General features: G+C 47.4%; 1 protein-coding gene across 1 annotated transcript in view; it reads left to right on the top strand.

Annotated features, from left to right (window-relative positions):
- Nucleotides 1–26,509, top strand: part of GRIK4 (glutamate ionotropic receptor kainate type subunit 4) — a 498,388-nt gene that overhangs the window by 292,305 nt on the left and 179,574 nt on the right. Inside the window, exon 3 of the mRNA XM_025266749.3 lies at nt 18,597–18,761. Coding sequence (XP_025122534.3) covers nt 18,597–18,761 — 165 coding nt within the window. The remainder of the gene's footprint in view (nt 1–18,596; nt 18,762–26,509) is intronic.

Genomic DNA, 26,509 nt, shown 5'->3' with positions numbered 1-26,509 from the left:
TTTAGATTCTTTTCCCATATTCAGTATTGAGTTGTAGAAAGTATTGAGTAGAGTTCCCTGTGCTATACACTAGGTCCTTATTAGCTACGTATTTTATATGTAGTAGTGTGTATATGTCAATCCCAATCTTCCAATTTATCCCTCCTCTCACCCCCTGGAAACCATAAGTTTGTTTTCTGCATCTGTGACTCTACTTCTGTTTTGTAGATAAGTTCATTTTAGATTCCACACATAAGCAATGTTATCTATTTGTCTCTGCGTCTGACTTACTTCACTCAGTACAGCAGTCTCTAGGTCCACCTGTGCACTGCATTCTTACCAGACCGTTTTATGCAGCCCAGTACTTTGTGTAACTGGTTTCCTTTTGTAGCACTGGAAACAGGAGAGCTGATCTTTATCAGTGACTCTTGAAGGAAGGGCATATGTACACATGTAATAACATAGGTGAATGGACAGAATTTCAGTAAGAGAGAAAACACAATAGGCAGGCAGGCCTGTGCATTTTAAAAGCTAGTTTGCAGTCAAGTTTGAATTATGTAGTTTGGGCCACTTGAACTGTTTGTTTATTTTCTTCAGCCAGCGTTTCAAGTTGTGCCTGTAGCTTTGACGCTAGAGGACAGACTAGCTGCCCCCCTACCCCTCCACCATTCCTGCTGCCTGTGTCTTCCATGCCTCCTTTCTGGAACATGTGGTTGTGATAACTGAGTTTCTGTGGTTTATGACCATATTTGAGCATCACGATGGTGCCGTGTGCTCCTGTCTTGGCCTGGAGACAGCCCCTTTCTTCTGACATTGTCAGTTTCTTCCTTCCCATAGGCTCCTTCATCTGAGGCCCTCTCCTGTAAATGAATTAAAGACCCTCCCTTGGGCAGTGTGATTCACTCCACTTCTTGCCTGGATCGCCCTCCATTTCTGGAAGACAAGCTGCTTGACTCCAGGCACGTCTCAACTACTCATCCACCTGTGGCCGCCTGAATGGTGTCCCCACCTCTCCGTAGGAACCGCTCTTGCAAATGTCCCCAGCAACCTCCTGATTGCCAGATCTCATGGAAAATTCTCAGTGCTTATTCTACTTGACTTCTATCCACTCTAACCACTCTGACTCCGTCTCTTGCAGCAGTTCATGCTCTCCCCAGATATTGAGTCCTTAGGGTCTTAGCCTTGTCCCTCCCTGCTCCTTACTCTCCAGCCTATTCCAGATCCAAATTGTCATCACCATCCTAACCCTGAGGTCTTCCAGGTCTGGGTCTCCAGCAACTTTGCTGCTCAACATCGTACCCCAAACATAATGAATATGACCCTACACTCTCTATACCTTCTCCAGAAACAAACAAACAAAAACCGCCCTCTCCCCTATTCTTCATCCAAGTCAGTAATGTCACCATTGAAATGACAGATGAAGCCAGAGATCTTTTCATCTCCTCCCAGCCCTTCTCTCGGCCACCCCTCTTGATTCCACCTCCTGAATCTCACTTGAATCTGCCCCATCTCTCTCTCTCTCTCTCTTTCTCTCTCTCATTTTTGGCTGCACTGTGTGGCATGTGGAATCTTAGCTCCCCTACCGGGAATGGAACCCAACGCCTCCTGCATTGGAAGCAGAAAGTCTTAACCACTTAAGTCATGCCCCATCTCTGGTCCTCATCATCCTGTCCCTCAGTACCCGCCTCATTTCTCTTTGTTGAGCTACTAAAGTCACCCTCAAGCTGATCTTCTTAGCTGCATTTCAGCTCTCTGTCTGGTGTATCTACTGTGCTGTGAGAGTGATTACTCGAAAATGCTAATGTCATGACATCATGGTCTATGGAAAGTCCTCTTACTGTTTTGTCTCAGTTCCCTGCCGTGACACACAAGGTCTTTCCTGCTCAGACTCCTGTCGTCTTGTCCAGCCTCCCCTTTCAGGGTCTTGGGCCCTCACACCAGCTGAGCCAGTCACCCCACGCTTCCTTGTGCCTTTGGGGGCTCCCCACTCTGGAACACCCTTCGTTGCCTGGCCTCTCCAGGGACACTCATGTCCTCCTTCACAGTTGCCTCTCCTGTGAGCCTGGCACAGGGCTGGTAGGTAGTAGGTCTCACCGTACGTGTGTTCCGTAAATGTAGGGGCCTTTCCCTAAAACTTCCCTCCATCACCTGAAAGTGTTTAGTTTTCCCTTGTCTGTACTTCCTTAGAAATCTGTGATTCTCTCTATGGGACCACTGACTTCATTATACAGTAAAGGTCTCCTTCTCTCCGTACCTCCTCCAGTCCCCAAGACAGGCCAAATGTTTGAGAGCCAGGGACCCCTGGTCTTCGTTGTCTGTGAGTCTCCAGCACAGTGAGCACCTGTGGGTGCTTTACGGCTGGAATGTAATATGATTCTGTCAGTCACATACCGTATTGTGTGGTGGTCATTTGCTTTTAGGCTTCCCAGGTGATGCTAGTGGTAAAGAACCCACCTGCCAATGCAGTAGACATAAGAGGTGTGGGTTTGATCCCTGGGTCAGGAAAATCGCAGAGAAGGGCATGGCAACTTGTTGGGGGCCGGCGTGAGGCACTCCGCCCATGGCAAAGGTCATGAGGAAGGAGGCTCGACATACGCAAAGGCGGGATCGAGCCTCAGGAGTCCCCCTGGAAATCCTCGAGCATCTACCCCCATAACCAGAGCCTGCCTACTTTACTACTTTGCGCTCTCCCCTACACCTCTGACTTTACGGGGGGCTGTCCCCCGCCACCTCTTTCGGAGAAGGAGTTAACTTAGAGCTCCAGTTAATAATGATTCCTGGGCGTGATAGGAGTGTTTCAACCTACAAACTCCTCTGAAGGTTCTCTAGCCTGCCTGACAGGCTTGTCCGGCCACATATGATTGCTCACAGCCTCCCAACCGTGAGAGGCACGAGATGCTTTAAACCTTCTAAAAACAGGTTCCTTAGAAAAGTTAGAAAACCATTAGTATAAGTATAATGGGCTGATTAGAAATTGTATTGGTGAAGGGTTTTTCATTTTTTGAGCCAATGTTTGTTGCTAAGTCTCCATATCCCCTGCCCTTACACACATTAATGAATATATAGAAGAAATAAGTATTAACCTTTGATATTAATCACATTAGACCTTAGGCTAAGTAAATTCTTCCCTTAACTAAAACCCACTACACCCTCACCCTATAGGAATGTAACTTTATTTGGGTGGCATCTGTTTTAAGAATAATCACCCCTGGAGAAATAAGTGTCCTGGTTGACTGACCGCTGTCACAAGGAGAGGGTCATGAATCGTCAGCAGGCCCCCCGGCCAGAAGATGATGTAACACCCCTAAGACCTCTGTATACATTTGTATGAAGCACCTGACTTTGATAAAAGTCAGGACTGCTGACCCCGCGTGACTTTTGCATAACATCTCAGTGTATAAAAGTAGACCATGAAAAATAAAGAATTGGGATCAGTTCCTCAAAAGACTGGTCTCCCCATGTCTCTCTCTCTCTCACTCTGGCTGAGTCTCCATCTGGAGCGTGGAACCCGCCATGCTTACTAATTATGCCTGGGCTTCTCCAATCGGGGAGGCCTCAGTGTCTCCTCTCCTTTGGGAGAACGGAAGGACGCCTGCGGCCTCTGTAAGTGGTGCAAACTTCTTGTCTTGAAGTTTTATTGGTCTCCCGCGTAAACCAAGCTACTCAGCCTCTTTTCTCCACTGAATTTTCCTACTGAGCTATCCTCATTCTATTACTCTTTGTATCTTTGATGAATAAATGATTAAATAGCTCGCCGACGCCGTCCCCGCTTCGAATACCCTGGGTCAGCCGGGGCTGGACCCTGGCAGCAACTCATTCCAGTATTCTTTCCTGGAGAATCCCATGGACAGAGGAACCTGGCCGGCTAACAGTCCATGGGGTCCCAAAGAGATGGATGTGACTAAGCATGCAGGAAGGAGATCAGAATGTAAATCAAAATGGTGTCATATGACAGATGTTGAAAGATGATGCCAAGGAAAAGTGTCCAGTCACAGGTACCTCAGAGAGCTACAAAACTCTGAAAACTAAGGAAGGAGAACCTTGATGATTTCTGAGGGTGAATCTAGAGATGGTGGCAGCTCAGGATGGAAAAGATGCAGAGAAATTGGAGGCAGTAGGTGTAGACCACCAAGTTGTAAGATGTTTCATTTGCTGAGGTGGAGAGGAGGGGAAGGAGAAGTTAGAGAGGAACCAGAGGAATAGTAGTGTTTTCCTCATAAAAGCATATTTTAAAAATTGAGGCATAATTTATAGATAATAAACTGTATGTATATACTTGACTTTATTGGAATACAGTTGATTTATAATATTGTATTAGTTTCAGGTGTACAGCAAAGTGAATCAGTTATACATGTACATGCATATGCATATACATATACATATACTTGTTTTTAGGTTATTTTCACATTTAGGCCATTACAGATTATTGAGTAGAGTTCCCTCCGCTATACAGTAGGTCCTTATTAGTTATCTGATTTATATATGGGCTTCCCTGGTGGCTCAGTGGTTAAGAATCGGCCTGCCAATGCAGACGACATGGGTTCTATCCCTGAGTTGGGAAGATCCCCTGGATGAGGAAATGGCAACTCACTGCAGTATTCTTGCCTGAGAAATCCCATGGACAGAGGAGCCTGATGGGCTACAGTCCATGGAGTCACAAGAGAGTCAGATACAACACAGTGACTAAACAAAAACAATTTTATGTATAGTAGTGTGTATATGTTAATCCCAATCTTCCAATTTATTCCTCCCTTTCCCCTTAACCCCTGATAACTGTAAATTTGTTTTCTACATCTGTAACTGTTTCTGTTTTATAGATGAGTTCATTTGAACCCTCTTTAAGGTTCCACATATAAGCAATATCATATGAAATTTGTCTTTGTCCAACTGACTTCACCCAGTTTGACAATTTCCAGGTCCATCTGCGTTGCTGCAAATGATATTTTTTTGTTCTTTTTTATGGTTGAACTGCAAGATAATAAAGACAATCAAGATAATAATTTTTTCAACACCCCCAAAAAAGTTTCCTGGTGCCACGTTACAATTCCTCACTCTGTTCGTTCCTGCCCCAGCCCCAACCCCATCCCCAGGCAACCACTGATCTGCTTTCTGCACTACAGATTTGTTTGTGTTTTCTAGAAATACATAAAAATGGAAACATACAGTATGTCATCTTTTTTGGTCTGGCTTCTTTCATTCCATTTTATTGCTAAGCAGTATTTCATTGTATGGATAGACCACAGTTGGTTTATTCATTAACCTGATGATGGCTGTTTCCAGTCTTTGACTGTTCTGGATCAAGTAATTATGAACATTTGTGTACATATGTTTGTGTAAAAGCATGCTTTCTTTTCTCTTGGATGCATACCTAGGAGTGGAATGGCCAAATCACGCAGTAGGTGTATCTTTAACTTCTTAAGAAACTGACAGATGATTTTCTGGGTGGCTATGGGCTTCCCTGGTGGTTCAGACAGTAAATTATCCACCTTCAATGCAGGAGATCTGGGTTCAACCCCTGAGTCAGGAAGATCCCCTGTAGAAGGGAATGGCTACACACTCCAGTACTCTTGCCTGGAAACTCCCATGGACAGAGGAGCTTGGTAGGCTGCAGTCCATGGGGTCTCGAAGAGTCAGACACGACTGAGCGGCTTCACTTTCACTTTTCACTTTCATGCATTGGAGAAGGAAATGGCAACCCACTCCAGTGTTCTTGCCTGGAGAAGCCCAGGGACGGGGGAGCCTGGTGGGCTGCCGTCTATGGGGTCGCACAGAGTCAGACACGACTGATGCGACTTAGCAGCAGCATGGGCTTCCCTGGAGAAGGAAATGGCACCCCACTCCAGTACTCTTGCCTGGAAAATCCCATGGACGGAGGAGCCTAGTAGGCTGCAGTCCATGGGGTCGCTAGAGTCGAACATGACTGAGCGACTTCACTTTCACTTTTAAGTTTCACGCATTGGAGAAGGAAATGGCAACTCACTCCACTGTTCTTGCCTGGAGAATCGCAGGGATGGGGGAGCCTGGTGGGCTGCCCTCTATGGGGTCGCACAGAGTCGGACACGACTGAAGCCACTTAGCAGCAGCAGCAGCAGCATGGGCTTCCCTGGTGGTTCAGACAGTAAATTATCTACCTGCAATGCAGGAGATCTGGGTTCAAGCCCTGAGTCAGGAAGATCCCCTGTAGAAGGGAATGGCTATACACTCCAGTATTCTTGCCTGGAGAATTCCATGGACAGAGGAGCCTGGCAAGCTATAGTCCAAGGGGTTGCAGAGTCAGACATGACTGAGCAACTGACACTTTCACTTTCACACCCCATTTCTAGCCTCATCAGTAGCATATGCGAGGTTCAGTTTCTCTTCACCAAGTTGGTTCAGTTGAGCTTTTAAGTTTTAGCTATGCTAATGGGTTTCTAACAATATCTAATTACAGTTGTACTTTGTATTTCCCCAGTAATTAGTGATGTTTTTATGTTTCACAGGTTATTTGCCACCTATGTAACCTCTTTGTTAGAGTGTCTGTTGGAAAGGGATCTTTTGCTCATCTTTAAAATTGGGTTGTTTGGTTTCTTATTGAGTTTTGAGAGTTCTTTGTATATTCTAGATACAAGTCTTTTATCAGGTATATGCTTTGCATATAATATTTTCTCCCAGTCTGTGGCTTATCTTTTTGTTCTACTAACAGTGTCTTTTGAGGAGCAGACATTTTAAATTTTCATAAAGTTCAGTTTTCCATTTTTAATTTGTTGGTTTTGCTTCTAGTGTCACATGTGAAAAATGTTTTTCTAATTCAAGGTTACAAAGATTTTCTTCTAGAAGTTTTGTAATTCTAAGTCCGTGATTTATTTTTCTGTTTTGTTGTTGTTCAGTAACTCAGTCATGTCCGACTGTGACCCCATGAATTGCAACATGCCAGGCTTCCCTGTCCTTCACCATGTCCCAGAGTTTGCTCAAACTCATGGCCACTGAGTTAGTTGGTGATGCCATCCAACCATCTCATCCTCTGTCATCCCCTTCTCCTCCTGCTTTCAATCTTTCCCAGCATCAGGGCCTTTTCCAATGAGTTGGCTCTTTTCATCAGCTGACGAAAGTATTGGAGCTTCAGCTTCAGCATCAGTCCTTCCAATGAATATTCAGGGTTGAGTCCCTTTAGGATTGACTGGTTTGATCTCCTTGCAGTCCAAGGGACTCTCAAGAGTCTTCTCCAGCACCATAGTTTGAAAGCATCAGTTGTTTGGCACTCAGCCTTCTTTATGGTGCAACTCTACATTCATACATGACTACTGGAAAAATCATAGCTTTGACTATATAGCTTTCAACTATTTTGTGTTAATTTTTGTATATAGTATGAGAGAGGGTTTATTCCATATATAAGACATGGTTTGAAGTTGTTGTTTTTAAACTCATGCATATCCATTTGTTCCAGCCCCATTTGTTGAAAAGACCATTTTTTCACTGCATCTTTGTGAAAATATGTTGTCCACATAGGTACTTTTCAGAATAGTAATTTTGATGGAAGAGTAGAAGCAGGCATTGTTGTCGTTGTTGTTGTTTAGTCTCTAAGTCGTGCCTGACTCTTTTGCGACTCTAGTTCCTCTAAAGCCAAAACAAATTTTACTCAAACATTTAAAAGTGTTATCAGGCATTGGCTACAGAAAAAAATGAATGAAGTGAAAGTTAAAGACTAAACTGTTAATTAGAGTATAAGATCCATGGGATTCTATAAATGCACATAGTTGGAACACTTAATAAACCTTTGTGTTCAGAGAAGGCTTCCAGAAGGAGGGGAGGTCTGAGCTGAGGGTTCATTCTGAGTAAGAGTGGTGAGTGAGCAAAGGTGAGGAGGCAGGAGGCAGAGGAGACTGAGCAAAAGTATGGGGGCATGGAGCAGCTCTGTGTGTGCATGTGTGTGTGCCTGTGTGTGCATGTGTGTGTGCCTGTGTGTGCATGTGTGTGTGCCTGTGTGTGCACCTGTTTTTGTGTGTGTGTACCAGATGGTGCTGTGAGAGTTAGATGGTTCAATGTTTCTAAAAGGTAGAGATGGATGAACAGAGAAGCAGAGTATAAGACTGGAGAGCTAGAGCCTGCTTTTGTCTACCATATCAAGTAATTCATTTGTTTGGAGATTGGAAGCTAAAAGCTGGGGTTTGCACCTTAAAAGGATCACTGACAGCTGTGTGGGAGTGATTGAGGAGTGCTGGGTGGTGGTTAAAACTCTGGAGGCACAACATTGTAAAACAATTATATTAATAAAAAATAAAATTAAAACATTAAAAATAAAAGGTGAGAGTTAAAAGGTTGCAGTGATAGCATTGAAATGAAAGAACTGAACTAGAACAGCAGAGCTGAGACCAGAGAGAAAAGCAGTGATTCGAGAGATATTGAGGAGGGACATTCAAAAGCAACTGGGAGCTGAGGGATTGGGAAGAAGGCATGATGCCTGGGTAGCTGGTGCCGCTGTTAACTGAGCTCAGGAATGTAGCAGCAAGAATCCCCGGGGGAGGAGGGGCTTTTAGTGTGGGTATTACCAAGTCTGAGATGTCAGACATCTGGGATCACTGGGCAAGTGGACATAAGTCAAGCATCCCTGTGGAGGAGCCTGTAAGTGGAATCATTTAGGAAACCCATGGGAGTGAGGCAAGAAGAGGGCTCTGTAGATCCCTGGGGTTCCCTGGTATTTTAAGGGCAGGCAAGAGATGTACACCTTGAGAGAATGGGCAGGGAAATGGGAGGAAATTTTGACCCAGGGACCTTGTGTTCTAGAAGCCATGGAAGCTGAGGGGCTCAGGCCAAAAAGAACCCTCAGGACCCTCAGATGCAGAGGAGGCGGCCTGATGATCCAGTCTAGCAGCTCATGGACTCTATTAAGTCTGTTGTAAGGAGCTGGGTGAGGAGGAGGAAATGGCAACCCACTGGAGTATTCTTGCCTGGAGATTCCCATGGACAGAGGAGCCTAGTGGGCTACAGTCCATAGGGTCTCAGAGTCAGACACGACTGAAGTGGCTTAGCACGCATGCATGCACAATCTTGGGCAAGTTGCTCAACATGCCCTTTCTCAGTGTTCTCACCTATAAAATGGGACAGTAAGTCGTAGAGTTGTTTGAGGATTAAGTGAGGTGATACACACGATGCTCTTTACACGCGATGCTCTTTACACGCGATGCTCTTTGAACAGCACGTGGCAGATACAAAGAGTCATGCCACTCAGGACTTAATTAGACCAGGAATCAACTGTGCCCACCAATTTTGCATAAATGGCTCTTGAGGGTTATTTGCTTTGTAGGTGCAGTTTGAATGGGGTGGTGGGGACAGAAGGGAGAGTATGAGGGGTCAAGAAAAATGTGGAATGAATAGCAAACTTTGAGTAATCACTGGAGAAGCCTGGCTGAAGTTGAAGATGGAGTGAAAGGAGGGTGGGGTGACCAGCTAGGTCAGTGTAGTCAGGGGGGTCTGGATGGGAAGGGAGGGCTCTGACCATGTTTTATTTAATTAATTGATTAGTAAATATATTTATTTATTTGGCCGTGCTGGGTCTTAGTTGTGGCACAGAGGGTCTTTAGTTGTGGCATGTGGGATCTAGTTTCCTGGCCAGAGATTGAATCCAGGCCTCCTTCCTTGGGAGCACAGAGTCTTAACCACCAGACCACCAGGGAAGTCCCCTGGCCATGTTTTAGTGGAGAGGAATGAGGATCTGGAAAAGACACTGAAAGATAAAGAAGAGCAGGGAAGCGTGGTGAGAGGTGGGCAGGTGGGGGGTCTCCTAGCACAAGACTCCCCACATCTGAGCCCGAGGGAAAGAGGTGGGAGCACAAGACTGAGGGGTTCACCGAGAGAGGCCTTGGCTTAGAGAGCCAGTGGGCTGAAAGTGAGGAGTTGAGAATAGGCAGTGGCTATACATGAAGGTCCACATTCTGGCCTGAATTGTATACCCCCCTCAAATCCTTGTTAACACCCCAACACTCAGTACTTCAGGGTGTGACTGTATTTGGACATAGGGTCCTTAAAGAGGTGTTAGTTTCTCAGTCTCGTCCAACTCTTTGTGACCCCATGGACTGTAGCCCCAGAGGCTCCTCTGTCCAAGGGATTATTCAGGCAAGAATATTAGAGTGGATTGCCATTCCCTTCTCCAGGGAATCTTCAAAAGTGAGGTCCTATGGGTGGGGCCCAAGCCGACATGACTGATGCCCTTTTAAGTAGAGATTAAGACACAGACTCCAGACTCGCTCAGTGGAAAGACCAAGTGAGTATGTAAGAAGACGATAGTCTGCAAGCCAAGGAGAGAGGCCTCAAAATGAAACCAAACCTGATGACGCCTTGATCTTGAACTTCTAGCTTCCAGAACTGGGGGAACAATCAAGTTCTATTGTTTCTGCCCCATCTGCGGCACCATCGGAGAAACAGATGCTCTGTAGCGTGAGAGGACAAGGGCGATGGTGCCGTGTCGCCCCCCAGGTGAGGGGCAGGCTGTGAGCTTGTGGTGGGAGCAGCCTGCACAGTGGTGCAAATGCCGCCAGCCAGAGGGACGACTGAGACCAACGAGGGTGAAGCAAAGGGTGCTGGGAGGACACGGGGAGTGAGGTGTACCCGATGAGTGATGGTGGAGGTGGCCGGGGCCCCTGGGGGACAAGCAGCCTGGGGCTTGGCTCTGGCGCAAAGTCAGCTGGTTCCCTGGAGGCTCACAAGGCCTCCTCTTCTTGCTAGTACATGGCTCTAACAGATGTAGGCGTGTTATAGATATTGCCTATAAAGACTCTCTAGTAAAATCTCTTTATTCCCACCTCAAAGAGGTAAGAGCATCAAAGCTTTTTGAATTCTTCACCAGACGATCTGGAAGAACCAAGGGATTAAAGAGTCTGATTTTTCAATCTGAGGGGTCACTTGTGGGCTGCTGAGAAGTTGTGGAGGGAGGACAAGCCCCGCTCTGATGAACACAGGTGAGCAGAGAGCAGGAGAGCTCTAGTCGCGGGAAGGAGGGCTCTGCACGGGTCCTCCGTCCTGGAAGCCCGGGTATAGGAGCTTTGTCCAGTCCATACCTCATCTAATGCCTACTGCTCCCAACCCAATGTCTGCTCCTGGCTGTAGGGCATGAAAATCAGTGGCCTTGCATTATTTATTCACTCAGTACCATTCATTAAGGACTCCATGCATGTGTGAGTCTGGAATTGCACAGTTGCAGAGATGAATCAAGCATGGCCTTCACCCTTAGGGAGCCAACCGTCTGGAGGAGAAAAGATGGACAAATAGGCATGATAAATAGTAGAAAGCCAGAATTGGTTACTCTCTGAGGAAAGGTACAGAGAAGTTTCTGTGGGAGTTCTAAGAAGAGGGGATTGATGTGGGATGGGGAATCTGGGGAGTTTCAAAAGAAGGAAGAATAGCTCTGGGCTTTTCTGTTTTTAGTTCTGGGCTTTTAAGGCACAAGCTTGATGAGGAAGCTCACAGATAGAAATGGAAAGATAAATACCCCTCCAAGGTACTACGTGGAAATCCAAGGAGAGCAGCGGGCTGGGGAGTCAGGGGAGACTCATTTTTCTCTTAAAAAAAATTAGTTTATTATTTGTTTCTTTTTAAAAAGTACTTTTATTTATTCGTTTATTTTTGGCTGTGCTGTCTTCATTGCTGTGCGGGCTTTTCTCTTATTGTGGTGCACGGGCTTCTCATCGCGGTGGCTTCTCTTGTTGCAAAGCACCGGCTCTAGAGCACAGACTCAGTAGTTGTGGGGCACAGGCTTAGTTGCTCCTCGGCAAATGGGATGCCCCGGACCAGGAATCGAACCCGTGTCTCCTGCACTGGCAGGCAGATTCTTTACTACCAAGCCACCAGGGGAGCCCTGTTATTTATTTCTTGGCTGCGCTGCATGGCATGTGGGCCTTTGGTTCCATAACCAGGGATCAGTGTATTGGAAGTAAGGAGTCTTAACCACTGGACCACCTGTGGTCAGCAGAGGCTTGGAGGAAGGACCGTAACAGGCCAGCCCAGGTCCTAGCACAGAGGCACTGTCACCGTGGGAGTGGGAGGGGTGCTGCAGGTAGAAAGGTGTGGAGGATTCAATGCCATCCTAGAGACTGGATTGGGACCAACCCTTCAAACAATGGGGAGGATTAAGGGCTTTGAGAGGGTCAGAGATCATGCACCCTCCCCTCGGTGGTCATGGCCACACCCACTATGGGTGAGTAGGAAAGCACTACAGGGGACAGCCCCGGCCTGCCAGCCCCCTGGGGCAGGCATCCTCTCCAGAGTGGATGTAGGCATGGGCCCAGAACATGGCGGGGCACTTGGGCGCAGGTGGGCAGGTCCAGGAGGCCGCCCTTTCCTTAGAACTCAGAGATGCTAGCAGAGGGTAAAGCTCTTGGTCATGGGGAGAAAGGCCGGTGGAAATGTGATGGGTCATGGCTCCCTGGGCAGGAAGGAGTCATGTTGAGTCCATGTGGGTTTGCAGAGTCATTACACAGTCCCCATGGCTGGAAAGGGCTTCCCTGGTGGCTCAGTGGTAAGGAGTCTGCCTGCCAATGCAGGAAACATGGGTTTGATTCCTGGGTCAGGAAGATCCCTTGGAGAAAAAAATGGCAACCTATCCCAGTATACTTGCCTGGGAAATCCCATGGGCAGACGAGCCTGGCGGGCTACAGTCCATGAGGTTGCAAAGAGTCAGACATGACTTGACGACTAAACAACAACAACACGGCTGGAAAGAGGGCAGACCCTGACCCCTGATTGCGTCTCCTCAATCAGCTGGGCCTTTGCTTCAGAGCCAGACCCCCCCTCCACCCCTAATCTCACTGTAGCTGCAGGGCAGTCCCCAGGGATGGAGGATGTACCAAATGATGGGGCTCCTCCTTGGGTGGCATCTGGGGACTCAGCCTCCTGACCCAGCTGCACAGCCAGGCCTGGGGATGAAGGTCAGGAGCAGCAGCTACTAGTTCAGTCCGGAACCAGCTGCTCTCCTTCACCCCCAGGCCCCGCAGGTGACAGGTGGACAGCAAGTGTGCTGCTCGGTAACGCCTGCTGCAGACTATTCCTCTGATGTCCCAAGGAGGCCTGAGCATGTACCTTGTCTTGCTGCCCACAGCCTGGGAATCTGGTTCTTGTCATCTTAATTCTTCTACTCCCAATAATACTTGATGCCAGCCAACCACCCAGTTGAGGTTGTTCCCAGTCAGAAATTAATCATTGTCTAAAACCTAATGAAAACTTGTGCCCAGGAAGGCATGGGAGTTGGGAAGAGAGGGCTGGGTTGTGGATCTTAGTGAGCTGGTGAGAACCTGCCAGGTACCTCTGAGGACAGGTCCTGAGTGCCTCCTGCCAAGGGGCTCTCGTGTGCCCCTCAGTGTCCAGTTTCCATACGCCCTCTTCCCCTCCCCGGCCGTGATCCTTCTGTCTCAAAGTGTGTCCTGTGACCTGTGTGAGTTCACTGTGTTGTGTCACATGGCTGGCCGGTGTCCTGTCTACGTCAGGTTGGGCTGCCATAATAAAACACTATAGACTGGGTGGCTTCAACAGCAGGCATTTATTTCTCAAGTTCTAGAGGCTGGAAGAAGCACAAGCTGGAATCAAGATTGCCGGGAGAAATATCAATAACCCCAGATATGCAGATGACACCACCCTTATGGCAGAAAGTGAAGAGAAACTAAAAAGCCTCTTGATGAAAGTGAAAGAGGAGTGTGAAAAAGTTGGCTTAAAGTTCAACATTCAGAAAACTAAGATCATGGCATCTGGTCCCGTCACTTCATGGGAAATAGATGGGGAAACAGTGGAAACAGTGTCAGACTTAATTTTTTGGGGGCTCCAAAATCACTGCAGATGGTGACTGCAGCCATGAAATTAAAAGACGCTTACTCCTTGGAAGGAAAGTTATGACCAACCTAGATAGCATATTCAAAAGCAGAGACATTGCTTTGCCACCAAAGGTCTGTCTAGTCAAGGCTATGGTTTTTCCTGTGGTCATGTATGGATGTGAGAGTTGGACTGTGAAGAAGGCTGAGCGCCGAAGAATTGATGCTTTTGAACTGTGGTGTTGGAGAAGACTCTTGAAAGTCCCTTGGACTGCAAGGAGATCCAACCAGTCCATTCTGAAGGAGATCAGCCCTGGGATTTCTTTGGAAGGAATGATGCTAAAGCTGAAACTCCAGTACTTTGGCCACCTCATGCGAAGAGTTGACTCTTTGGAAAAGAGTCTGATGCTGGGAGGGATTAGGGGCAGGAGGAAAAGGGGACGACAGAGGATGAGATGGCTGGATGGCATCACCGACTCGATGGATGTGAGTCTGAGTGAACTCCGGGAGTTGGTGATGGACAGGGAGGCCTGGCCTGCTGCGATTCATGGGGTCGCAAAGAGTCGGACACGACTGAGCAACTGAACTGAACTGAAAGGCTGCAAGTCTGAGGTCAAGATTCCAGCAGGGTCAGTTCCTCCTGACAGCCTGCTTCCTGGCTTGGGGGTGGGAGAAGGAGCCTTCTCTAAGAGTATTAATCATGTCAGATCAAACCCCATCTTTATAACCTCTTTTAAGTTTAATTACCTTTTAAAGATTGTATCTCTAAATGCAATCACATTGAGGATTAAGGCTTTAAGAAATGAATGGCGGAGGGGGGGGACCATATTTCAGTCCATAGCACACATCTTTTTTTTAAATTGAAGTATAGTTGATTTACACTATTGTATTAATTTCTAGTGTACAGCAAAGTGATTCAGTTATATATATTGGGTTGGCCAAAAAGATTCATTCTGGCTTTTTCATAACATCTTATGGAAAGCCCAAATGAATTTTTGACCAAAACACACACACGCTCACGTATATTCATTTTCAGATTCTTTTCCATTACAGTTTATTATAAGATATTGAATATTGTTCCTTGGTAGGTGAGTGCTAAGTCACTTCAGTAGTGTCTGATTCTTTGAGTCCCTAGGGACTGCAGCCCGCCAGGCTCCTCTGTCCATGGAATTCTGCAGGCAAGAATACTGGAGCAGGGTGCCATGTCCTCCTCCAGGGGATCCTCCCAATCCAGGGATTGAACCCACCTGCCTTATGTCTCCTGCATTGTCAGGCAGGTTCTTTACCAGTAGCACCACCTGGGAAGCCCCTTATTTATCTATTTTACAGATAGTCATTTGTATCTGGTAATCCCAAACTTCTAATTTATCCCTCCTTGCTTTGGGAGGTGATTAGGTTTCAGTGAGGTCATAAAGGTGGGGCCCCCATGATGGGATCAGTGCCCTATTCAGAGTGCCCAGAGAGCTGATCTCCCTCTCTCTGCCGTGTGAGGACATTGGGAGAAGACAGCCCTCTGCAAAGCAGGAAGCAGGACCCCACTCCACACCGTCATGCTGGTACGCTGGTCTCCTCCCCAGCCTCCAGAAATAAATGAGAAATAAATACCACCCACTCGATGGTGTTTTCTTATAGCCGTGTGAGCCAAGACACACCTGCCTAGACCACTGCTTCTCAGCAGCAAATCCCCAGGAAGACAAGTTTCGTTAGAAGGAATGTGCCCTATGGTTAAGGGCACAGGGTCCATATGAGACCCACCTGGGATCCCCTCCCTTCTCTATACTCACCAGCCCTGTGAATGAGGGAAGGTTGATTGCCTTCTGTGATCTGTTTGTTTGTTTTTTTTCATCTCCAAATGAGGACAACACAGAAAACACACTCTCATGGAATTCCCAGATACAGTAAGTGAGACTGTGTCCACCAGGACTTACCCTAAAGTGGTCACTGGATGTGTCCCTGTTAACATTAGATTCATGCCATGGACCCATGACTCATGCCTCTTTCCCAGGAAATGCCATTGCCAATTCCTGACATTTTTTAAGTGTCTCTTTTCTATGCACTAGGTCTGGGCTAATGGTTTCTATGATATTTTTAACAGTGAAACCTTTTTTCCCCACGTCACATTTTTTTGTGGAACTCCAATATCTAAAACTGACAGATGTGGAGGTTGTATTAACTGCAGCTGATGTGAGGCTAGAGACCTCCATGAACCCCTTCTTGAAGAAACCCAGGGGCCCTCCAAAGAACACCATTTGAGAACCACTGCTCTGGGCTGCCCCACTTCCCTTCCACTCCCAAAGTCTTCTTCCTGGAACAGCGCAGGGTAATTGTCCAGGTTTCTTCTTCATAAATAATAATCTCATTCTGGTCTTGCTTCCCTAAGGTAACCTGGCTAGGAATATTAGGTGTCCCTGGGCTCATCAGTCGTACATTTAAGGTCCTCTGGCCACTCTCTCAGGTGTGCATGGACTTTGCCACTTGACTCACAGAAGTTCATTGCCTAGGTCTAGGCGTGCCCCTCTGTATTACCAACCATTGTAAATGAAATCTAATTTGTATCGCTCATTAAGGTTATGCCTATAAATAAACCCACAAATCAGGAAAAAAATTGCTTTGTCATATTCTGTGTCCTGGTTTTGGTGTGGAAAATGGGTCAGAAGAGGGAAACAGGGGAGTTTTATACAGAAAAAACAGCACAGAACCTGGTCTCTGCTCACACCAGCCACAGGGATTCCGGGGCCTCACTTCAGCGAAATCTATTTGGCTTGATTCTCCGTGTTGCTCTTCTGAGGCTTCAACCTCGGCGAGATAAGCGTGATCTTTCTTATTTTATTCTTGTAACAGCTTTATATTGAGATATAATTCATATAGCACACAACTCACCCATTTAAAGTATACAATTCAGCGGCTTTCAGTATATTCACAGAGTTGTGCAGCCATCCCCGTGATCAATTTTAGGACATTTTTGTCACATGCCCCCCCCGCCCCAGAAAAAAAACCACTGTATGCGTTAGCAGTCAGTCTCCTTCCCCCTAACCTCCCCACCGCCGCCGCCACAGCTGGGCAACAACTAATCTGCGTTCTGTCTCTGTGGGTTCACCCGTTCTGGACATTTCATATAAAGGGTGTCTTTTAACAGGTGGTCTTTTGTGTCTGGTTTCTTTCACCGAGCATGTTTTTGGGGTTCATCCACGGTGTGGCATACATCAGCACTTTATTCTTTTTTATTTTTTGTAATAATGCTCCACTGTAACGATATACTGCATCTCTGTTCGTCTACTCATCAGTTGATGGATGAGTGTCCCCACTTTTTGGCTATTATGAATAATGCTGCTTGAGACATTTGCATACAAGTTTCTTTATATTTAGACAGAGTAACTACTTTTATGATTTATTTTAACTTTTAAAAATTGAAGTACAGTTGATTTATAATACCATGTTAGTTTCAGGTGTTAGAGCACAGCAATTCAGTTACATGTATATATATAGTCATTTTCAGATTCTTTTCCCTCAGTACTACAAACTGCTGAGTTTAGCTCCCTGTGCTACACAGTAGGTCCTTGTCGGTTACCTATTTTATATAGTAGTGTATATATGTTAATCCCTGGTGGGTCTTAACATATATAGGGTAGGGTCTTCCCTGGTGGCTTAGAGGGTAAAGCATCTGCCTGCAATGCAGGAGACCCGGGTTCAGTCCCTGGGTCGGGAAGATCCCCTGGAGAAGGAAATGGCAACCCACTCCAGTATTCTTGCCTGGAAAATCCCATGGACAGGGGAGCCTGGTAGGCTACAGTCCATGGGGCTGCAAAGAGTGGGACACGACTGAGTGACTTCACTTTATATGTTAATCCCAATGCCTGAATTTATCCCTCCACCCACCCTTCTGTGTACAAGTTTTGATGTAGAGATTTTCAATTGTGTAACTTCCTCTACTGAGAGAATGAATGATATCAATGGCTAGATTTATTGTTTTTCATGCACCAAATTCTGCGCTGAGCACTTCACACATATTATCTTTGTCATCTTTATTGTAGCCCAAAGAATAGGCTCTCCCCCATTTTTACCAGTGAGGAAACTGAGGCCCCATAGCTAACACAGGGCAGGGCTAGGATTTGAACTCAGGTTGACACATATTCTTAACACACACATACTGAATACTGCTTCCAGGAGCTTGGCAGCTGTTGGTACCACACCACTCCAATCATTCACCCTAATTAAGTCACGATGATTAAATTTCAGTGGTGTGCCACTTATATACATTGTCTTACTGAATTCTCACACCGACTCTGTGAAGCTGTCTTATTGATACTATCCCTTCCCCAGTGAGGAAAGAAATTCATAGAAACTACTCCCTGGGTGACAGGTCTCATCCGTGTCTGAGCATGGAGAGCCAGAGGTCAACAGGACCTCCAGCTGCTCTTTGATACCACAGCTCTCCCTCTCAAACCTGGCCTCCTTCAGCCCTGTATCACCTCGAGGACAGTTTCTCATGTGCCCAGAAGTACTATTTTCAAAGCAGAGCCACCATCTGCCTTCTTCTGCACCAGTGTGCCTGTGTGTGCACGTAAACCTATATCCAAGGGTATCGCTACTCCCGACCTAGGGTCCTCGTGCAGGTAGGACCCCTGGTGGCCTACCATGATATTGCAGGGTTCTTGAAGTGGTTAGTCCCATTCGAGTTCATGCTACACCAGACTTCAAGCCTAGACCCTTAGCAGGTAGAGGACTTGCTTTTGGACAGTTTTGAGGATGGCAGGGTGGAGGTGGAAGGTGGCAGTGGGGGGGAGACTGGAGCAGAGGAGGGTAACGGTAGAGGGTACCAACTGTGTCCATGTGGTTGCCTGCCCACAGCCGCTATCTTGGATGACCCCATGGAGTGCAGCAGAGGGGAGCGGCTGTCCATCACCCTGGCCAAGAACCGCATCAACCGCGCTCCCGAGAGGCTGGGCAAGGCCAAGGTCGAAGTGGACATCTTTGAGCTTCTCAGAGACAGCGAGTACGAGACTGCAGAAACCAGTACGTAGAATGGGCAGGGCTGCCCTCTGCTTCCCCTGCTGGCAAAGGAGGGGCTGGTGGTGTGAGCCGCACCCATCGAAAGACCTATGATGCAGGGATTCCTGAGAGAGGAAGAGAAACGTGCACCAGGAGGCCCTGTAGGGCTTAGTCTGAACAAGATCCCAGGCTTTGTTGTAAATCATATGTAGGGTAGAGTTGAGAGAGGAAATTTATTCATTCCTTCATTTTACCCACTCATTCATTCCTTCATGTATTGATTCATTCATCTCCTGGACATTTTGTGCACAAATCCCTAAATGAAACCTTGTGTGGTATTAAGATAGGAGAGATCTGGCCAACCCCAGGGAAGCAGAGTCGTGACACATCTGTTTCCTTCCTGTCTTGATTTCTTATGCCAAAGGCAGTGTTGTGGGAAGAAGCTGAGACTCGGGCTGGAGATCGGCCACTCACTCTTGAGGATAACCTTGGACAAGTCAGTGATTCTTTTAAACCTCAGTTTCTTCATCTGTAAAATGGGAATGCTAGGCTCTACTTTGTGAGTCATTGTGAGGGTTAAATGACTTACAAAATAGGAAAGGCCTCTGTGAGTTGCAATGCTTTACAGACGTACATAGTAGATCACTCCAGTCACACTTATGGAGCCCCTCCTATGTGCTGGGCACTGCTTTTAATTCTTCCAGCAACCAGAAAGTTAAGTGCTGTTATTCCAACTTTACCAAGAAACTGAGGCTCAAAGACTTTGGATAACTCACTCAGTGCCAGAGCTAGTCAGATGCAAGTCCTAGACCCTGAACTTACATCATAGCCTTGCCAGTCCAGGGTCTCGCCTGTTCTGCCTCCCCTGCACTTCTCTGGCATTGCTGGTATTATCTAGACAGCTTAACAAGATGAGCTTCCAGGTTAGTGGGGTGATGGCTTGTAACTTAGCTGTGGATGAACCGCTCCAGTTCAGAGGGAAGGAGGGGAGCCCCTCAGCCCAGAGAAATGATAGCCTTTGTTCCTTAAGACTCTGAAGTCCCATCTCTTCCTTTCCCATCCATATCAACATTTAATGACAGTCAATGGCAAAACCAAACCAAACCAAAGAACAACTCGCTTACGTGGTATGTCAGACATGCGGTCTTCTGCATGTGGGCCCAGTGATGCTGTATTCTGGACTATTAATATTGCAGGAGAAGAAACGTATTTACCTTAGCTTAAGTACAATCAACAGGATACCGTATGGATCCAAAGAGGGCAGGAAGGGAGGAAGGCAGTGGCTCCCTGTGTCGTAGTTCCTTAAATCTCCTGTTGTGTCAGATCCACGCTCTGCTCCTTCTCCCGCTTTCGTTTCCCTGGCTCATCCATCATGTGCCATGATGGCCATCCAGCTTACAGTTTGTTTACCCATTTGGGAAACTTTTACTGAGCATTAGCTCTATTTTGGGCCTAACTCAGGATATCCTGTGTTGGGGGCAATGCAGAAAACAAGATGGATAGGGTCCCTGCCCTCAGGTGGCTTACGGGCTGTCTTCAGTGTGCGGCTCCCCCCAACGCCTCTTGGTTTGGAGTTCCGAGGCAGAGGATCTGCTTGGTCCAGGTTCTCTTGGCTGGTCTCACAAGCCACAGACATTGGCCAGCTGACCTGAGAACTACTTCTGGGGAGAGAGTCCACTCCTAAAAACTGAGGGTGGATTCCTATCATATGAAGCAGTTGTTGAGGCCAGCGGGATCTGTGGACACAGATTCCTCCAGAAGGAAGCTTGGGGGAACAGGTACTTGGAATTGTCATTCATTTATTCACTCGGTCAGTCAATAAATATTTAGAGGGTGCCTGCTGTACTCTGTCCTAGACAGTGGGGGTAAGGCACAGATGGAAATCCCAGTTATCACAGAGGTTAAACTCTAGTACAGTGAAAGGAAGATTCAGATTTCTCAGGATCTTCCAAAGGAAAGTGGAAATACCAGCAATGACTTCCTGTGAAAAGCTCCTGGTCCTGTCTATACATTGGTGTGTTTTTTTGTCCAGGAGGGCAGGTCTCAGACAAGAATCCAGATTTCTAGATAGTTCTCATAGTCTGTTCTTTGGGAAAAAACAGCTCCCCCTTCTTTGGTTCTTCAGACTTTCCCCTGCAGAACAGAAAGCGTGGATTGCCCTCTGAGAATGGGGGTCATTAGCAGATGTAAATTTCTTCTCCCAATGACCCGGGCGTAGCAGAGTCAATACATCTAAAATATTAAACCAGAGGAATCAAGGGAATAAAGGAAACATATCTTTAATCCATGATACAGAGCTTTGGAGCATCTTTCTAAGGCCCTTCTTTTAGGCACCAAGTATTTTACTAACAAATGGCCTTGGTTCAGCTTTTACATCTCACTGTGTTTGAGGCATGATTAGCATTTGTTAGAAAAGAGGGCTTTTGGGTCTTTCTACCCCAAAGGCTTTTCATCTAAAGCCAAAGCTGCTCCCCCACAATGGATTTTAATTACCACCCAGATAGTTCATAGAAAGCTTCCAGCTCCACTTTCCCCTCCCTCAGCAAGGGGGAGAGAGGGTGGTGGGTTAGCACTTTTAGCTGAAGCATGGTGGGGCGGACCGGTGGTCAGTGGCGAGGCGGGGGAAGGAGTTTGGAAGGAGGCAGGATCCCAGGATGAAGGCAGAACAACAGCTCTGCTATCCCTACTTGGAGAGACTGTGGGACAGAGTAGGATGATCATACTGACCTGGTTGTGTTACCTATGAGCTGTGTGACTGTGGACAGGCTGTTTAACCACTTCGTGCCTCAGTGATAACACCTCCTAGGGTCGTTAGGAGCACAACAGGAGACAGTGCAGGTGAGTTCATTAGCACCTACACATACCAAGGAGTTAGGAAGTGGCAGCTATGGATTTTGTTGTTGGGTTATTTTCTCCATGGGCTTCTCTGGTGGCTCAGACGGTAAAGAATCTGCCCACAGTGCGTGAGACTGGGGTTCGATCCCTTGGTTGGGAAGATCCCCTGGAGAAGGAAATGGCTACCCACTCCAGTATTCTTGCCTGGAGAATCCCATGGACAGAGGAGCCTGGCAAGCTACAGTCCAGGAGAGTCACCAAATTGAACACAACTGAGCAACTAACACTTTCACTATTCTCTCCACACATCCCTTATACCCCCTGCCCCCTTGGATCTGGCTTCCTCTATTTCTTACCATCACCTCTCTCTTCTCTGTCTCAGAGTTCAGCCATCCCTCCCAGGCAGCCCAGTCTACCTCCCAGCCTCCTCTCACATGGCCTGTCTTAATGTCAGGTGCCTCCTGGGGCCTCGATCATAACTGAATATTCCACTCTCTTTCCCTTTTTCTGGGTTGATGCATCCGACAGTTCTGAGCCTTTGGAAGTCATGATATGCTGCCCAGAGCCAGCTACTGCTCAGTCTCGTGGTGGTGGTGTCTTCCCTGGGCTAGTGGCTGATTTGCATTGTTAATTTAAATCCATTTGAGTGGCTCTGGGGCCCTGACCAACGCCCCCAACCTCACATCTGTCACCCTGCGCCTGGGGACTCCACTTCAAGGAGATGAAAGAGATCCTGGTGATGACATTCTTGGTTGTAGAAAGCAGAGGCTCTGGGTTAAGTGAGGATGGTAGCAATCCTACCGGGTACCCTTGTGCCTGCTTTTGGCAATAGGCAAGTTTCAGAAACTGCACAAATAATGAGTCACACCTGGGGCAGGTGTGCCATTCAAGAGAAGCAATGGCAACTTCAGAAGCAAAGATGCTGAAGTGTAAAACTAAAGATGCTGGGGTCTGGAGTTCAGCCTTCTCATTTGATGGTTGAAAGGGAGACTGGGAGGTGAAAAGTATCACATGGGGTGTTAATCAATAACAACTTTGGTCCCCGGGAGAAGGGAATGGATGCTAACTCCAGTATTCTTGCCTGGAGAATGCCATGGACAGAAGAGCCTGGTGGGTTACAGTCCATGGGATCGCAGAGTTGGACACAACCGAGTGACTAACACTTTCACTCACTTGGACACTGGAAAGATACAAGTAGCAAACCACCTCGCTTCTATCTGGTTCACATAGATTTTCAGGCAGTGAGTTTATCTAAAGTGAAGGTCACCTATAAAGCTCCCTCAGACCCACATCTGATCCCCTTCACCTCTCTGCCTGGTCACCATCATCGCCTCGGGCTTCTTGATGTTTGATTTCCCGGCTCCCTCTGTGCGGTCCACAGATCTGAAATAAGAGGTCTGGACAAGACCTATCAGGTCACCTCCCGGCCCGCCTGTCCCTTCCCTCCTTCCTGCTGTATCTTATCTCCATCTCGGCCTTTCTTGTGCAGGCAGCTCCCACAGGCCTCGCCCTCCTCTGTTCCTATAGATCCCTGTGTCTCCTGTGGCGAACATATTAGAGCTTAACTAAGCGCCACCCCCTTATCACCCAGACACCCGGAGGCACCGTGCCTGCTGCTGTCAGAGCCAGTTCGAGGTTTAATTTACTGCAGAGCTGAAAGCAGGAGCCTTCCTGTCAGCCCCTCGCCTCTGCCTGGGTTTGTCCCTGTGAGGCCAAGCATGCTATCAGCTGTCCACACTGTTTCCCCTGGAAACCCACAGGTGCCTGGTTCCCAGGCCCCGCGAGGCCCCAGTGATGGGCAGAGAGCGTGAGGTTCCGGCTGCCTGGCTGCCCCTCCTGCACAGGCTTCTGAGCTTCTCAAAGGCTCCACGGGGCATGACCTCCAGCGATCCAGAGCTGTTTCTAGTAAGTGAGGGCTGATGCCGAGCAGGGCCCTGTGGGGCTCCTGGGCACGGAGGCCTTTCTGCCCCTCGTTTCCCGCAGGCAAGACTCCAGCCTCCATGACCTCTGAGTTCCAAAGGGCACAACAGTTGCTCATCAGGAGAGGAGCAAGCAGGAAACCACCTGTTGTTTTTCAGTCGCTACGTCATGTCTGACTCTTTGCGACCCCATTGGAAAAGACCCTGAGGCTGGGAAAGATTGAAGGCAGCAGGAGAGGGAACGATAGAAGATGAGATGGTTGGATGGCATCACTGATTCAATGGACATGAGTTTGAGCAAACTGGGAGATGGTGAAGGACAGGGAAGCCTGGTGTGCAGCAGTCCCTGGGGTTGCAAAGAGTCAGGCACGACCTAACGACTGGGCTGAACTGAACTGAACTGAACTCTCTCTACTGCAGCACTCCAGGCTTCTCTATCTCCCAGAGTTTGCAAAGATCCATGTCCTTTGAATGATGCTCTCCATCCAACTCATCCTCTGCCACGCCCTTCGCCTTTTGCTCTCAATCTTTCCCAGCATCAGGATCTTTTCCAATAAGTAGACTGGACCACCTAAGACCCTGCACAGACCCTAATCTTGTCAGCAACCCTACTCTTTTGAAACTTTGAAGAAGAAAGAAGAATGCAAGACCGTTACTGCCTAGATCCTTATCGCATACTCCTGCCTGACTGGATAACCTCTCCCTATTACCCAGAGAGGGGGCCATAGTTCTTGAGGCATTAGCCTATGGTGCTCCCTCTTTGCCTGGCAAAGAAATAAAGGCACTCTTTCCTTCTCCTCTATAACCCTGCCCCGGTGTTTCTGTTTGGCATTGGTGCACAGAGAGCCAAGATTTTGGTGACAGGGCTAACATTCCTCCATCAGCTCACTAGAAAGACTCCAAGTCAGCATAAGGGAGAAGGTGAGAAGCCAGAAGAGAAGGCATCCAAATAGTGATATGTCATTCGACAAGTGTTCCCTGCTCCCCTTTCCTCAGCTGCCCACATCACATATGCATAACAGGGACTCAGAGACACATTGAATTACAGTGCTAAGAAATCAGGAGGAGAAGGGGACAACGGAGGAGGAGAAGGGGACAACGGAGGATGAGATGGTTGGATGGCATCACCGACTCGATGGACATGAGTTTGAGCAAGCTCCAGGAGTTGGTGATGGACAGGGAAGCCTGGTGTGTTGCAGTCCATGGAGTCGCAAAGAGTCAGACACGACTGAGCTACTGAACTGAAGGAATCACCTGGCCCAACTGCCTCCTTTTACAGAAGGGGAAAACTGAGGCTCACAGTTTTTCCCAGAGGACAGCTGAGACCACACATCTGAAAAGTGACATAAATCTCAGTAGCTCTGCATGGGCTTGCCAGGGAGTGGCTCAGAGAGGAGCAGAGGGAGATCAGAATAGGTCATGGTGTAGCTGGGTGGTCAGGTAAGGCCTCTGGGCCAGGCCTTGGAATGACTGACAGGTGAGGCATAGGACAGAGGGCATCCACACAGAAGGCTTAATAGTATGCTTGAGGCAGGGAAAAAAATGGGGTACTTTGGGGCACAATGACAGCTGGGCATGGCTAAGACAGAGAGTGTTTATGGGGGCTGTGGCGATGGCCAGGACTGGAAAGCAGTGTAGAACAGTGATCAAGATCCTAACCTTGGGTTTACCAACATCATGGAATTATCACCTGGGCCTCGGACTCCCCATTTGTAAAATGGGAATACTATGAGTTCTCACTTCATGAGGTTGCTGCAAGGACTGAGATGATGCACTTAGAAAACTTAGAGCAGTGCCAGGAGTCAGGTGAACTCTTGATAAATTTCACCTATTAGTAGTATTATCAGTAATAGAACTAGTATTGTAACCCCTCCTTCATGGGATGATTGTAAAGCTTTGGGGTTCCTGGTGCCTGCATGTGTAAAGTCCCTATAAATGGTATTGCTGCTTCTCCGGTGATCTAGTGCTGAGGCTTTGAGCAATACATCATTGGTGACAGGAGCCAAAGACAGGTGTTTCTTTTCCTTCCAGTTTTAAGACATACCGCATACGTTCAAGGTATACAGCATAATGATTTGACTTTTTTACATCATGAAACTGTTATCACAGTAACGTTAGTGAATATCCATCATCTCACATAGATACAAAATTGAAGAAATAGAAAAAATCGTCCTTGTGATGAGAACTCTTAGGATTGACTTTCTTGACTTTCATATAGAACATACAGCAGTGTCAATTATACTAATCATGTACTTTACCTGCCTAGTTTTTTTATAACTGGAAGTTTGTACCTTTTGACCGTCTTCATCTAATTCCCCCTCCGAGCACTCCCCACCTCTGGTGAGCACAGATCTAATTTCCTTCCTATGAGCTGGTTTGTTTGTGTTTGAAAGATAATTGACCTGCAACACTGTTGTTTGCTGCTGTGTATTGCAGTGATTTGATATTTCTATGTATGTATTACAAAATGATCGCCATGATAAGTCTAGTTACCATCTGTCACTGTACAAAGATGTTGCGTTATTATGGACTATATTCCCCATGTTGTTCATTTCATCCCTGTGGCAGCCAGTGGCAGTTTTGAGATCTCAGATACTCTGGGTCACTCTGACCAGGGAGGTATCCATCTTGGGGCATGAAGGTGCAGAGACCCGGCACTCTACCCTCCCATTTCCCCTCTCAGCTTGGAAGTGAGCAAGGCCATCCTTTTAGGTCCTGGTCCATTCACAGGGCTGAGAGTGGACCGTGCTCTGGAGGCTCTGGCACAAGGAGGGGACAGATGGTCCTTGGTGCTGATAGAGGCGGTTGTTTGCCTCGCTCGGACGGTCAGGGCTGTGCTCTGGGCTCAGTGCACAGCATGACCGGGCACCCAGAGACACCTTGCCCTACCGCTCCACTCGGGCTTCAGCGCCCTGAAGTGTTTTTATGTGAGCTCTCCCGGCCGCTGCTCCACATTGCTCTCAGCTCCCCGTCGCCCTGATAATTTATCACAGGAGCTCAGAGACCACCGTACTGTAA

The sequence above is a fragment of the Bubalus bubalis genome, chromosome 16 (genome assembly GCF_019923935.1).
Source record: "Bubalus bubalis isolate 160015118507 breed Murrah chromosome 16, NDDB_SH_1, whole genome shotgun sequence".
Classification (NCBI taxonomy): domain Eukaryota; kingdom Metazoa; phylum Chordata; class Mammalia; order Artiodactyla; family Bovidae; genus Bubalus; species Bubalus bubalis.
Note: the sequence above shows the minus strand (reverse complement) of the source record. Positions and strands in the feature narration are given on the sequence as shown.